Source organism: Piliocolobus tephrosceles, chromosome 1 (genome assembly GCF_002776525.5).
Source record: "Piliocolobus tephrosceles isolate RC106 chromosome 1, ASM277652v3, whole genome shotgun sequence".
Taxonomy (NCBI): Eukaryota; Metazoa; Chordata; class Mammalia; order Primates; family Cercopithecidae; genus Piliocolobus; species Piliocolobus tephrosceles.
Genome location: NC_045434.1, coordinates 28,194,050 through 28,209,747, shown reverse-complemented (window position 1 = coordinate 28,209,747; position 15,698 = coordinate 28,194,050). Strand labels below are relative to the sequence as shown.

Sequence of the window (15,698 nt, the reverse complement as noted above, 5' to 3'; positions counted from 1 at the left end):
AATGGCTGCACACGATGGTTCACGCCTGTAATCCCAGCACTTTGGAAGGTCAAGGCAGGCAGACTGCTTGAGCCTAGGAGTTCAAGACCAGCCTGGGCAACATGGCAAAACCCCATCTCTATAAAAAATACAAAGATTCTCATGAGGTCAGGAGATTGAGACCATCCTGGTTAACATGGTGAAACCCCGTCTCTACTAAAAATACAAAAAATTAGCCGGGCGTGGTAGTGGCCGCCTGTAGTCCCAGCTACTTGGCAGGCTGAGGCAGGAGAATGGCGTGAACCTGGGAGGCAGAGCTTGCAGTGAGCTGAGATCGCACCACTGCACTCCAGCCTGGGAGACAGAGCAAGACTCTGTCTCAAAACCAAAAACAAACAAACAAAAACAAAGATTAGTGTGGTGTGGTGGTGTACGCCTGTAGTCCCAGCTACTCAGGAAGCTGAGGTGAGCTGATCACTTGAGCCTGGGAGGTGAAGGCTGCAGTGAGCCAAGATCACACCACCGCACTCCAGCCTGAGAAACAGAGCAAGTTCCTATCTCAAAAAAGAACCTACCAATTTCAACATCTAATACTAAATTACAGCATACAATTGAGTACAAAACCGGGTTACAAAATGCCCTAATGAATACGGAGAATATGTCCAAAGAGTAAGTGTAGTATGCTAAATTAAATAGAAGGAAACCAGATTTATGCTTCAGTCCTAAATTGGAATGATCTTCAGAAACACTACACAGTTTTCTTTTTACCAAAATATTCTGTATAGTCTATTAAATTGAAATAATTTATTACCTTACATCCTCAGGCTCTTCTGTTGCTTTGGGAGTAGTTGCTTGTTGAGGCTCAGCATGAGGATAGGGATCTGACCCCCACAGCATACGAGGCTCAGAAAGGGAAATTGCGTGATCTCTTGCAGATCGAGCTATATGCTCAAATGACTCAGAACTGTTTGGTGACCCTTCCATCTGGTCTCTTCTCATTAACGGTTTAGGAGGAATCATTCCTATAACAAAAGTTCAGAAAAAGGTGAAATGAGGCTTTTGAAAAATAAAAGAAACAAAACCATGATAGACATATAATACAGATTACTAATTGTTACATGGAATTCTCCATATTAAAAGCATTTTTTTCCTGAGTAAAAGATTGGTGGAAATTATGTAAGAGTTGTTCTGTGAATGAGATTTTATCACTGCTGTTAAATAAAAATTGCATTTAAGAACTGAGGAAGCAGGCCGGGCACGGTGGCTCAAGCCTGTAATCCCAGCACTTTGGGAGGCCGAGACGGGTGGATCACGAGGTCAGAAGATTGAGACCATCCTGGCTAACACAGTGAAACCCCGTCTCTACTAAAAAATACAAAAAAAATAGCTGGGCGAGGTGGCGGGCGCCTGTAGTCCCAGCTACTCGGGAGGCTGAGGCAGGAGAATGGCAGGAACCTGGGAGGCCAAGCTTGCAGTGAGCTGAGATCTGGCCACTGCACTCCAGCCTGGGCGACAGAGCCAGACTCCGTCTTAAAAAAAAAAAAAAAAAAAAAAAAAGAACTGAGGAAGCAAAATCACAACAGCAGCCTGTTATACTTCAAAAGAAATAAAATATTATGCATATAAAAATCATACACCAAGTATTGTGACTCTGGATGTCAATACAAACATTACGAAAATTATACCATAACTTCCAGAGAAAATTCTTTCCTAAATTCCATTAACCTACCTTAGTTGGTCAATATTCTACAAAATATGCCACTTAAATTTCCAAATACCAGTATAAATTTAAAAATCATGATTTGTGATCAGCTTATCATCCCTAAATTTTCCTCTGTAACATTTTGGTAATAGATTATCTAGATTTATTCCGATGGATTCCATAAAAGACTACTAATTCACTTTTTTTTTTTCCCCTCTAACCTATAAGGAAATGCAAGTGTTAGGTTGGTAAACGATGGAAGAGGAACTTGAAAAAGAACATATATAACATATGGACAAAATTCAAATGCCGAAAACACTTTAAAGAAGAAAAACAATGTAGCCAGTAACAATATACTGTTAATAAGACATAATTATTTCCATCTGAAGTTTTTAGTAATACTCACAAAACAGAAATGAACTAGTATTTTGTTCTTGCCACATAAGCAATACGAGTGTCAGATATTTAATTACTTGATGCTAAAAGTTACATAATTTTGATTAAAAATCTAGAGGTTTAAGTTTTTCCTAGATTACAACTCTCAAAGGAACTGAAACTCAAAGTAGGGGAAAAAAAATTTTGATCCTGTAAGACTATAAATGCAAATTCAACTGACCAGGATGAATGGGTGGAATATCCATAGCAGGTCTGCCTGACATCATTCGAGGATCCATGTAGGACTGCATCATGAGCCACCTTGGATCAAAACCCATAGAAGCCAAATGCTGAGGATGAGGCTGCATAGGCTGATAAAGAGGTCTGTGTGGTGGAGGAGGGACAGTACTACTGGATGGTTGTGAAGGAACAGTCTGTGGAAGTACACCTTGCTGTTGCTGCTGCTGCCACTGCTGCTGTTTCATCTGTTCCTGAAAAAGTAAGATCCCATATCTTGAGATTTTAGTTCCACATGACAAATTAATCTAATCAATCATATCACAAAATAATGACCTGTTTTGAATCCTTGAAGGAAAAGTAAGAGTTCAAAAGATACTTAACAGTTAGAGTTGGCAAGACAAAAGACTGAAAGATGAACTGTCACATTTTACTTTATACTCAAGCACTGTATAATCTATCTCCTAGAAATGGAAGATGGTGTCTATAAATGAGGCAGAAGATCAAAAGGAATGACACAGAAGGTCAAGGTAAAACCCATATTTTATTTACAAAGAAAAATAATTTCAAGGGAACTTTGTGTACTTTATGCATTATAAGTTTTATGTCTAATTTCCCAGATTATTGCATAATAATCATTTCAATCAGACACACATGATAAAATATTTTTATCATTACCTGCTGCCGCTGGAATCGTGGAGGTAAAGACTTCTGAAACTGTTTGAAATAGCCAGATAATACAGCCGGCCGAGGTTGAGACCCTGATTCTGGTTCTGTTTCATGCACCACTGGTGTGGCTTCCTTTTCACTGCGATTGCTGTCTTGTCTAGTGAAAACGGGTTCCTCCTCTGCTCAAAGAAAAGGTGAAAGGTATTCATCTACGACACTTACCAAACACATAGTTTTTACACAGAGTGAGGTATAATAAAAGTTAATGAGGCACTTTGGGAGGCCAAGATGGGCGGATCACGAGGTCAGGAGATCGAGACCATCCTGGCTAACATGGTGAAACCCCGTCTCTACTAAAAATACAAAAAACTAGCCGGGCGAGGTGGCAGGCGCCTGTAGTCCCAGCTACTTGGGAGGCTAAGGCAGGAGAATGGCGTAAACCCGGGAGGTGGAGCCTGCAGTGAGCTAGGATCCGGCCACTGAACTCCAGCCTGGGCGACAGAGCGAAACTCCGTCTCAAAAACAAAAAAAAAAAGTTAATGAGGAAGAAAATATCCTCCACACTCTAAAACATTATTTTCTACTTTAACATTGGTAGTTATCAATGAGGTTACATTAGATTATCAAAACCTTAGATTTCCCAAAAGCTGCATTCTTAGAGATGGAGAGCAGAGATCCAAATGCTTCATCATATAAAATCTAGGTTTGATTTTTTTTTAAATAATGAAACATTTCCAACTCTACCTATTTTTTGTTTCAATAAACATCAATGTAATTGTCAGTATTTAGTGGTAGTTCATTAAAATCTACATGAAAACACAAATGGCCTACAAACACTTAAAAAGACAGCATGTTGGTTTATTTAGTTATTTATTAGATAAAGGGACTATAATCTATAAGGAAAACTAATGAGTTTAGTTATTTATTGGATAAAGGGACTATTATCTATAAGGAAAACTAATGAGTTTAAGTCTGAAGACAACACAGTGATCACCAGTTATCTTCAAACATAATTCATTCTAGAATGTCATTTGTCACAAAAAACAAAGCCATGCTTATTACAAATTCTTTTCTCAAATGACAAGTAATGAATTTAAAATGGAAGATTATCTCCCAGTGTAAAAGCATGCTGTTAACAATCACAAATAACATTTTTATTGCTTAGATTACATTCAATATTAAGAATGTTGTAAAAGAGAGAGCAGGTCATGGTGGTGCACGACTGTAATAACAGTTACTCAGGAGGCTGAGGTGAGAGGATCACTTGAGCCCGGGAATTTGAGACCAGCCTGGGCAACACAGTTAAAAAAAAAAAAAAGAATGTTGAAAGGGAAAATAATACACTGGAGGAATAAGAGCTACATAGGCACTGACTTTAAAATCACATGTGTCTTGAGAACATCTCAGAGAGCATTAAAACAAACAAAAAAGTTGTATGTGTCTAGTATCAGAATTGAGGGGGAAAAAAAATCACATGGCTATATTTCACTGTTAAACCAAGCTAAAATTAGCTTGCCATGAGAATATATAAAATGTGAATGAAAATAAAAGCACAAATAAAACTTATTAAACTATGATAATGTTTTCCTTTCTCTTGTGAACACTTTATTTTACTATATTGGTGTTACGAGCAATCTTCATAATTACTTACGTAATATAAGCCCACTATCAATAGCAGAGTTTCTCTAGATTGATTACTACGAAAAAAATCTGAAATCTTAAAGTCTTAACAAAATGATCCATGCAGGCCTTATTTCATCAAAAAAATTAAAGATAAAATACTCATACTCTTACAGTTACATTAAGAGCCAAGTTTGAAGGTAACCCTGCATATAAATAAAAACTTTATTTTTAAAAACACATTCTTACTATTTTAAGCAGCAGTGCCTTGTAGAAAAGAGCATGAGAGGTCAGGTTAGAAAACTTATAATATTTCCACATCAGAAAATACACTGAAATAAAACTGCATTTCTATTTTAATTCAAGTCGTTCATTAAAACTAAACTTTAGGCCAGGTGCGGTGGCTCACGTCTATAATCCCAGTACTTTGAGAGGCCGAGGCAGGTGGATCACAAGGTCAAGAGATCGAGACTATTCTGGCCAACATGGTGAAGTCCCATCCCTACTAAAAATACAAAAATTAGCTGGTTGCAGTGAAACGCGCCTGTAGTCCCAGCTACTCGGGAGGCTGGGGCAGGAAAATGGCTTGAACTCTGCTACCGGGAGGCAGAGTTTGCAGTGAGCTGAGATTCCACCATTGCACTCCAGCTTGGAGACAGAGTGAGACTCTGTCTCAAAAAACAACAACAACAAAACAACAAAAAAACCCCTGAACTTTAACTTTGCCAAGACTTTATACTATATTTGAATGCCATTAATCAGTCTACAAGCCAACTTGGAGAAGAACAAAAAAGTTGATTAGATCTAGAAAAAGAATTTTACTTTAAAGTATAATTACACTAGGAAACTATAGTTTAATAGCATATCACTACACCATGGAAGCTTGCATGTTTAAACTGATTAAACAGCAAACCTGAAATTATGAGCTAGGTGCAGTCATTTAATGATGATAATCCAACATTCTCATTAAGCTCTATGCCAGTTCAGTTTTAGAGGTATTCATGCAGGTGAACAAATGAGATTTTGTTTAGTTAAATGTCCTGGAGTCAGAAAAAAGCAGGGGGAGAATCAGTACATGTGACTAGGAAGTCAATACAATTCTGCAGATAAAACAGAAATGAAGCCCATCTAATAACTGAGAAACACTTCAGGGATATCTGTTCATATACAGAATTAGAAAACATGGCTCTAGCCCATATTTTGTACTGGAAATGCTATCATAAAACAATCGTTTTTATTTTGATGACATATATTTAAAATATACAACCCCCAAACTGTAACCAACAAAAAGCTCTTTGTAAAGTTTATAAAAGAGAATGAAGAAGACTATCAAACCTTTATTACAGTTGTTTTCACTTTCTTGTTTCTCTATCATGGGCTCCAAATTAGGTTCTCTGGGTTCAATTTTCTCCTCTAATTTCTCCCTTTCCTTCTCCAGCTCACATTCCTTTTCTTGTTCTTTCATCTTTTGTAGTTCTTTTTCCTTTTCTTTCTGCCGTTCTAGTTCTTTTTCTTGCTTTCTTTCTTTCTCCATTTCTCTTTGTTTTTCCTGCTCCTTCTCCAGCTCTTTCTCCTTTTCCTGCTGTCTCTCCCTCTCTTTTTCCCTCTCCTTCTCTCGTTCCTGTTCTTGTTCTTTTTCAAGTTCTTTCTCACGCTCCCGTTCTTTTTCTCGCTCCCTTTCCCTAATTTCCTCTGGAGATGGTTGTTTTTCCAGGATGCCAAGCTTCTCATCCAATCGTTTCAGTTTCTCTGCACAAGCCGCTTTCCTTTGTTCTTCCATTCTTCGCTCTTCCTCTTCACGCCGTTTACGAGCACGTTCTACTGCTGCAGAAATTTCTGACTGTTGTCTTCGTCTTTGCTTCCATATTTCATCTTCATCAGCTACTTGCTGCTTAGAGGGAAAGGGGCCCGGTCTTCCAGGTACTGCCTGTCGATCTGGAGGTGGATGCTGAAACATTAAGGTATCAGATGAGTATGACAACTCTATTTCTGACTAACACTGGGTATCAGGCATGGAGAAGGAAAAACCCCACAAAAGTATCAGAAATTTCTCTGATGAACATACACATTAAAATGAAAACACGTAAGATGGGAAATATATTACATCTAGATAATTCACCAAACTAAGACCAGATTAACCCAGCTCTCCAATGTTTACTATGTACCTATTTATTGTGCCAGACATTGTTGCTCATTCAGTATTTGTTGAATAAAATTAGAAGCACAACAGTGAATCTCAAAATCTAGTTAGAGACAAAGGAAATTTAGCCTGAATGCTTTAGAAGCAGCTGCCACAGCTGGAATGCCTAAGAGAGAGAAATGAAGGTATTAAATATCCAAAATGATGGCATGTTAGCTCTGAGAAAATTAAGATACAGCTATAGGTAAAAAGCACAAATCCAAAGAAGCAAGGTGAAAAAGACAGAGACAGTGCTGTAATGATATCCCAAAGGAGAAGAAATTCCTACAAATTAGTCTGGGTGAAGAAAAGTTCTATCTTTAGACTGAAAGATCCAGAAAAGCTATCTAGAACCCGGAGTGGAGAATGGGAGGATCATCTGAAAGATCCAAGTTTCAATGACTGAATTTTCATTAATGTGTTATAAAACAAAGACAGGTTTTAAAATCACTGCTTGCAACAATGCAAAAACAATAAAAGTAATAAAAAAATTTCTTTAACATACTGATTTTAAAAGCTACTAGGGTGAAGAAATCTTAAAAGCCGTATGTAACCCAGCTGGAATGCTTACAAAAAGATTAAACAATGATACAACGAAAACACTTGACTGAATGTCTCTTTAAATGAATGCAGACTACCATGTACTAATAGTGCTATCACATGCAAACTACTTAAGCTCTCCAGTGCTGAGTTTCTTCATCCACAGCTCAGAGATAAGCTGAAAACCAAATATATAAGTACCTAATTTACACAATTAACTTCATAGAAGTAAAATTTACTTAAAACGTGCTGCACATATTTTAAGTGTATAGTCTGATGAGTTTGGACAAATGATACACCTGTGTAACCACTGCTCCAATGCAGACACAGCATTTCCATCACTCCTCTGCCTCCCTCTGTGGCCCCAAGCACCCCAACTCTAATCCTGTATAGTTTTGTTTGTCCTAGAATTTCCTATAGATGTGTAAAATTATACTTTCTTTTGTGCTAGCTTCTTTTGCTAAGTATAATGGCACTGAGGTTATTTTATGTATGAGTAGTTTGCTCCATCTTACTGCTGGATAGTATTCCATTGTGGGCATGTTGTTTCATGTATGATAGACATGTGGGTTGCTTCCAGTTTTTAAACTATGAATAAAACAGCTATGAACATTCATGCATAAGTCTTTGCCTAAATGAACGTTTTCATGGCTGTTGGATAAACAGCTAGAAGTGGAAATCCTGTGTCATATGGTAAATATATATTTCATTTACAAGAAACTGCCAAACTGTTTTCCAAAGTGGTTATAAGGTTTTCCAATGGATAAGGTTGCCAGCTGCTCTGTACATCCTTGCCAACACATGGTGTCATCAGTCTTTAATTTTGGCAGTGTAGTAAAATCTCAGTGGTTTTAACTTGCATTTCCCTAATAATTAAAGATACTGAGTAACTTTCCATGTGCACACTGGGCATTCTTACATTTTCTTTTGAGAAATAAATGTTCAAGTCTTTTTGTTTAACTACTTGAGTTGTAAGATATTAAAAAAAAAAAAAAAAATGCCCAGGCTGGACATGGTGGCTCAACATCTGTAATCCCAGCACTTTGGGAGGCCAAAGCAGGAGGATTGCTTGAGCTCAGGAGTTCAAGACTAGCCTGGGCAACACGGCGAAACCCGATCTCTACAAAAATATAAAAAATTAGCTGGGCATAGAGGCGCATGCCTATGGTCCCAGCTACTTGGTAGGCTGAGGCAGGAGGATCGCTTGAGCCCAGGAGGTTTAGGCTGCAATGAGCTGAGATCGTGTTCCAGCCTGGGGAACAGAGCACGACCCTGTTGCAAAAAAAAAAAAAAAAAAAAAAAGCTTAGATACAAGTCCTTCGTCAGATGTATTAGGAATATTTTTTTCTGTAACATATCTTTGCATTCTTTGGGAATCAAAGTCCAACTGACCAACTGTTTTTCCTTTCTAATTCGTGGCCAAGGTCTTATTTATCAAAGAAAACTTTGTCAGCTCCAAGTTTATGAACACTTGATCGTCCATACTTTTTTCTACATGTTTTAGTTTCAGCTTCTGTGTATGCAGAAATGCTATAAAGAGCTTTCAGTGGTTATGAGGAGAGGGACTGCTGGAAATGATGGTGATGGTTGTGATACGTGCAGATATCCCAGTAGGGTGATTAGAGAAGGTCTGGAGATCCTGATCATAACAAGGATCAGGATCCTTCAGGAGAAGAAAATCTACTCTTCAGGAGAAGGATCAGGATCTCTTCAGGAGAAGAAAATCTACTTGTAAGAAAGAACAAGTAAAGAAGTCAGGAAGAAGTCATGTGTATGTGGTGAGAACAGCAGATGAAATTAGAAAAGTAGACAGAGATCTGAAAGATCATGAGAAGGACCTGAACAAGGAGAAATGGACCTAATACATAGTTTTAAAAAGACAACAACTACTACCGGAGAATATGGGATGAAGGTAGTAAGTGAGCAGGCAGCATAAGAGGCAAGCAGTATCTGTCAATAACCCATTCCAATAGTTCAAAGGAAATGTAAGAGGTGGTAGCAAGCAGTCAGTGTACATTTTGAAGGTAGAGGTGACATTTTGCTGATAAAGCTAGATGTAGGGTAAAAAAAGAGTTAAGAGTAACTTCTAAGTTTCAGCCTTAGCAAATATGTGAATAATAATGCCATTACCTGCAATAGGAAAGACAGGAGAAGCAGCACTGTGGATATGTAGGGTAAGTGGGGGTGTGTGTTATGATTTGGACATATTTGAGCTGTTTACTAGAGATCCAAGTGGAGATGTTGAGTTGATTGTTGAATATATGACTCTTAAAAGTCAGGGCAAAGCTTTTCGGCCTAAATGTACATTTGAATGCCATCAGCTCATAGAAGACATTCCCAAGGAAAAGGGTACAGATTTTTAAAATGGACTGAGAACAAGACTTAGTTCTCTAACACTCGAAGTGTAGGAGGCCCAGAAGGAATACAAAGCAAAGAAAAACAAAATAGTGAGGTGTCTCAGATGCAAGTAGGAAAAAAGTGTTTTAAGGATAGGCCAGGGATGGTGGCTCAAGTCTGTAATTCCAGCACTTTGGGAGGTCGAGGTGGATGGCTTGAGTCTAGGAGTTCGAGACCAGCCTGGACATGAAGGCGAGACCCCGTCTCTGCAAAAAATTAGCCCGGTGTGGTGGTGTGCACCTGTAGCCCCAGCTGCTGGGGAGGTGAGAGGACCCCTTGAGCCCAGGAGTCCAGGTGGCAGTGAGCTATGATTACACCACTGCACTCCAGCCTGGGCCACAAAGCAAGACCCTGTCTCTAAAAATATATGCATATACACAAGAGGGATGGAGTAATCAACTATGTCAATGACTCAGCTGAGATTTAATGAGATGAAGACAAGAAAACTGAATTTGTCAAGATGGAAGTCATCATTGACTCTGATAATAATAGTTTCAAAGGTAGAGTGGGAAAAGAAAGCATGCCTGGAGAGGGCTAATGAAGAATGAGCAGCAAAAGACGGTAAGTATAAATAGTTCACTAAAACAATTTCACTGATGGAGAACAGAGAAATAGGATAGACACTGCAATGGGATGGAAGGTAGTGGGATGGAGTAATGTTAACAGAGAGGTTTTTGTGAAGTTTTTCGGAAAAGATGAGAGAGAACATTATCAAAAGTGGAAAAGGATACAAGGAACAAAGTAAAAAAGTGTCCTTAGTAGCAAAAACAATAGGAACAAAAAGTGTACAGACAGTGAAATGGAAAAAAAAAGTTATCTCCTAGGTACTTCTTATTTTCTTAGTGAAACTTGGAGCATGCTTATCAACTTAGAATGAAAATGAAAAGGATGAAGAGTAAGACAGGTAAGAGTCACAAGGTAAAAAGTTAGTAACTGTTTCATAAAAGTTTTAAATAAAAAATTTGGTGTCTTTCCACCAAAACAAAAGAGAAGGTCAAATAAAACATATAATCCATAAACAAGCATTTAGTTAAAATTTACCTGCTGTGCAAGTAACTTTGGAGGTGGTGGCAGATGTGAAGATGTTCCACGTTCCTATTATAAAGAAGAAAGAATTACTACTATTATTTTGGAGAAAGGCTTGCTCTGTCGCCCATGCTGGAATGCAGTGGCATGATCTCGGCTCGCTGCAACCTCTGTCTCCCAGCACCAAGCAATTCTCATGCCTCAGCCTGCTAAATACCTGGGATTACAGGCGTGTGCCAACACGACCGGGTAAGTTTGCATTTTTAGTAGAGACAGGGTTTTGCCATTGTTAGCCAGGCTGGTCTCGAACTCCTGACCTCAAATGATCTGCCTGCCTCAGCCTCCCAAAATGCTGGGATTACAAGTGTGAGCCGCTGCACCAGCCTGAAAGAATAACTTAAAAATAAACATATTAAAAAAAAATATATCGGCCAGGTGCAGTGATTCATGCCTGTAATCCCAGCACTTTGCGAGGCCAAGGCAGGCGGATCGCCTGAGGTCAGGAGTTCAAGACCAGCCTGGCCAACATGGCAAAACCCTGTCTCTACTAAAAATACAAACACTAGCCAGGTGTGGTGGCGGGCGCCTGTAACCCCAGCTACTCTGGAGGCTGAGACAGGAGAATTGCTTGAACCTGAGATGTGGAAGCTGCAGTAAGCGAAGATTGTGCCATTGCACTCCAGCCTGGGTGACAGAGCAAGACTCTGTCTCAAAAAAGCAAAGAAAAAGGAAAAATATATCTATTAGAAATATTTCAACAGGGTGTGGTAGTTCACGCCTGTAAGCCTAGCACTCTTGGAGGCCAAGGCGGGTGGATCACAAGGTCAGGAGTTAAACACCAGCCTGGCCAATATGGTGAAACCCGTCTCTACTAAAAATACAAAAATCAGCCAGGCATGGTGGTGGGCAACTGTAATCCCAGCTATTTGGAAGGCTGAGGCAGAAGAATTGCTTGAACCTGAGAGGCAGAGGTTGCAGTGAGCCGAGATCATGTCACTGCATTACAGCCTGGGAGTCAGATCAAGACTCCATCTCAAAAAAAAAAAGAAAGAAATATTTCTGAATGTGCTGATTTTCTCAATATCACAAGATTCCTAAACATCTTTCTCCTTCTCTATTTTTAAATAAAAGCATATCACTCATTACAAGATTACTTTTTATGGAATCACTCTGCTATTTCAACAAGGTTAGAATCTCAAATGCACTTTACAACAAAAATTTTAGCCAGGCATGGTGGCTCACGCCTGTAATTCCAGCACTTTGGAAGGCTGAGGCTGTTGGGTCATTTGAGTCCAGGAGTTCAAAATCAGCCTGGCCAACATGGTAAAACCTCTTCCCTACTAAAAATACAAAAATTAGCCGGGTGTGGTGGCACACCACTGTACTCCCAGCTAGTCGGGAGGCTGAGACACAAGAATCTCTTGAGCCCACGAGGTGGAGGTTGCAGTGAGCCAAGATCGCACAACTCCACTCCAGCCTGGGTGAAACAGCAAGGCTCTGTCTCAAGAGGGACAAAAAGAATTTTAGTCTAACTGTTCTGGAATTCTGATCCAGAAAATCTGACTGGGGAGAGCTATACCTCTAATTACTAAATTTCATTTATGTAAGCTCAATTCGTTTCTAGTGGCAAACTAAAAATATGAGATCTTAAAATCTAAAACATAATGGAACAAAATATATGAAACATTCACTTGCTAATATACATACCACTGTCACAAAAAAAGTCAGACATATTCCATCTATTCCTCTATTCTTTCACGAAAAATTCTCATTCCCCATTATGCCAATAAGTAAAAAGTCACACAAAACATTTTATTAAAATGTTATTTTAAAAATTATTCTTTTTCAGTTTTCATAAATTTATTCTTCAATGGATTATCAATGCCTTAAGATTAAAACCCTCATATAACATACATTTTTAAGAAGTGGTTCTTATATAGTCTACCTCTCTCCCATATCAAACTACTTAGAATTTCTTGAATGTGCCATGCTTTCTCATACTTCTCTACATGTGTTTCCACTGCTTATAATAGCTATATTCCCTTTGTATACTGGCTAAATCATGCGTAAGAATTAGTTCAAGTACTTAGTCTTCTGCAGCCTTCTACCTTAAATGAATTCTCGAAGAATTTATTTTGTACCCTCTATGATTATGCCACTTAGTCAGACTTCTTACTGACTTTTTTTCCTGTCAAAGAAACTGTTAGCTACCTCCTTTTAGCCCTCAGAAGGGACAAGTTCCTCCATCTATTTTGTATGAATCCAACAAATACATGCTAACTATACTGATTCCTTAATAAAGAGATAAGCAGACTCCCTTGAAAGGAGCCCTTTTTATTCCCAGTTTATAATGCAGCTTTTGCAACTGTTTACCATCTCAGAAGTAGGTTCAAATATCTGTTGCACACGTATTTCCCTTCATTCACAATGTTCTTCAAAATGATTCAGACTTTAGATGTCCCTACTCAATGTGTGCCTTCCCTACAGATAGTGTACCATTCATACAAAAAGAATGACTAGTATTTAAGTATTCAGTAAACTGTAAAGCACTTCAGCAATGCTTATTTTACTTTAGAAAAATGTTATCCCTACACTTTGCTATGACTGAGCTGTATCATAAGGTGAAAAGGGTGAAGCTTTAGTTTTCACTTGATAATTTTAGCTACTGTACTGATAATTCCGGTTAAATGCAATAAAAATTATGACAGATTCAAGACTATTCAAGAAAAAATACACAGTTCCCCTTTCCTAAGTCCCATTCCACTCGGTGATAAGACTGATTATTCAAGATAATCCTTGAAATAACAAGGATCTCCATGAGTCCAACAAACCTGATTAAATGAAGGTCCTTTCCCAAAGGGAACTTTTGCTACTGATGGTTGGGCAGGTATTTGAGAAGATGATTTAGCGTTGGAAACTTCATCTGCTTCTTTTTTGTTTTCATTGTTTTCAGACGTTTTTGAACCTTGATCCTCACTGAAAAATCAAAATGCAGAAGAAATAAAGTGGACCAACACCAACTGTATCATAAGTACATACATTTTTTTGGCAATTAAAAAAAATTATTTCGGTATGGTTTCCGGGGGGGAATGTATTAAGGAACGAGATGGGTGTGTGACCTACTAGTGCTAATTTCTTCTTTCAATAAATACATACTATGAAAGTGCAATACAGTAGTTGTCAAATCTCTAAACACACATGTCAGGCATATATCCTGGCAAAAGAATATAATCACATAATTTCCTATCTCCTCTATGTAAGAAATATAATCCAAATATAACTGGGTAATATTGGAATTATTATTTAACTGCATTCTAATTTATCCTGATTTAATAAAAAGATAAACTACAGTATTTTTTCAAAGCCACAGCAAATCACAGGTATCTCTTAAATGACCATAAAACGATTGTTTGTCACAATGCCGTAACTGAAAAATTATACCAAATGTGCTTACAAACTTCCATATATTTTAAAAGCCCAAAATTGATGATATATAACCCATATGTTCCTGACTGGTGCTCCAATATTCCAGAATGAAAGAAAAAGAAATAAAAAACTCCCCATTTTCTAAGGCCCTAATGCAGTTCACTAAGTTTTAAGAAATCGAGGACCTGAAGCAGCTGTAGTTACCCAGGGAATTATTCTCCAATTTTATAAATATGGATCAGGCCAAGCAAGTAACAGTTTAAAATTGTTCCTAATACCAATTCTCAAAAGATCTCCAAACTAGGTGCCAAGTACCTAAATATATATATATTTTTGAGATACAGTCTTGCTCTGTCACCCAGACTGGAGTGCAGTGGCATGATTTCAGCTCAATGCAACCTCCGCCTCCCAGATTCAAGTGGTTCTCCTGCCTCAGCCTCCTGAGTAGCTGGGATTATAGGCATGCGCCACCACACCTGGATAATTTTTGTATTTTTAGTAGAGACAGGGTTTCACCATGTTGGCCAAGCTGGTCTCGAGCTCCTGACCTCAAGTGATCTGCCTGCCTTAGACTCCCAAAGTGCTGGGATTACAGACATGAGCCACTGCACCCGGCCCTAAAAGTTTTTAAATCAACTTTCTTGAGACGCAACACATTTTAATTAACTGATTAGCTGTATACTGTATTAATCTAGCTCATTAATCACCCTCTATTTAGTAAAACTTCTGAGAATATGTAAATTCTACAAATAACAAACAATTGTCTATTAATAAAGCATATTGTATCAACAAATTTCATACTGTTATTAGTAAAGTATACCACAACTTACCTGTTATTCTCTTTAGGACTGTTACTTCCTTGTTCATCATCATCACTGAAATTCAGTTGCTCTGTATAATCTACTTCCATCTGAGCACCTATTAAATTAAAGAAAACTCAAGACTGGCTGCTTGAAAGCATCTAACAATTTAAAGCACTTAATTAATTTTGCCTCTTACCTGCCCAACCCTCATCAGCTTCAGCATCTAGGTTATCAAATTTATCAAGCTCCTTCAGTTCTGATGCACTAAGAATGGATGGGCGTTCAGGCTCTGAGGCCCATGAAGGAGGTGGGCCTCTTCCTCGGAGGCCTCTAATGAAAGGCAGGTCATGGAAAAGACACAGAAGTTTATGATACTAAACTGGGAGAATACTAAAAGATTGGAATTTAGTTCATTTCGACATTAGTGTTTTCTACACCAAGATATATAATATGTTCTGCATTGACGTGTATGAAAAAATTAATATTAATACGTAATTATAGGATAATATGTAACTCTTAAGTAACAGCTGACACAGTGTTTAAGAACTCTCAAACATTTAAGATAAAACAAATATATGCTAAAGGATAACAATATAAATAAAATTAACTTCAAAACACATAATTTTGAGGAAAATAATTCAAGAGGAGGATCAAGTCTCACATAATAAGCAAAAAAAAAAAAGGGGGGGGGGGAGTCCATAATATGAAAGGCAGAGGAGAAAAACAAGTGTCATCAACTTTAGGA

General features: G+C 38.1%; 1 protein-coding gene across 12 annotated transcripts in view; it reads right to left on the bottom strand.

The window, feature by feature from the left end:
- PRRC2C (proline rich coiled-coil 2C) overlaps positions 1-15,698 on the bottom strand; it is a 107,262-nt gene that overhangs the window by 55,233 nt on the left and 36,331 nt on the right. For all 12 annotated transcript variants that reach the window (XM_023207151.2, XM_023207161.2, XM_023207158.2 and 9 more), the window contains exons 8-15: positions 15,150-15,283; positions 14,981-15,068; positions 13,556-13,700; positions 10,740-10,793; positions 5,918-6,530; positions 2,972-3,141; positions 2,298-2,547; positions 791-1,001 (exon numbers count right to left, since the gene is read on the bottom strand). In XM_023207151.2, coding sequence (XP_023062919.1) covers positions 791-1,001; positions 2,298-2,547; positions 2,972-3,141; positions 5,918-6,530; positions 10,740-10,793; positions 13,556-13,700; positions 14,981-15,068; positions 15,150-15,283 — 1,665 coding nt within the window. The remainder of the gene's footprint in view (positions 1-790; positions 1,002-2,297; positions 2,548-2,971; positions 3,142-5,917; positions 6,531-10,739; positions 10,794-13,555; positions 13,701-14,980; positions 15,069-15,149; positions 15,284-15,698) is intronic.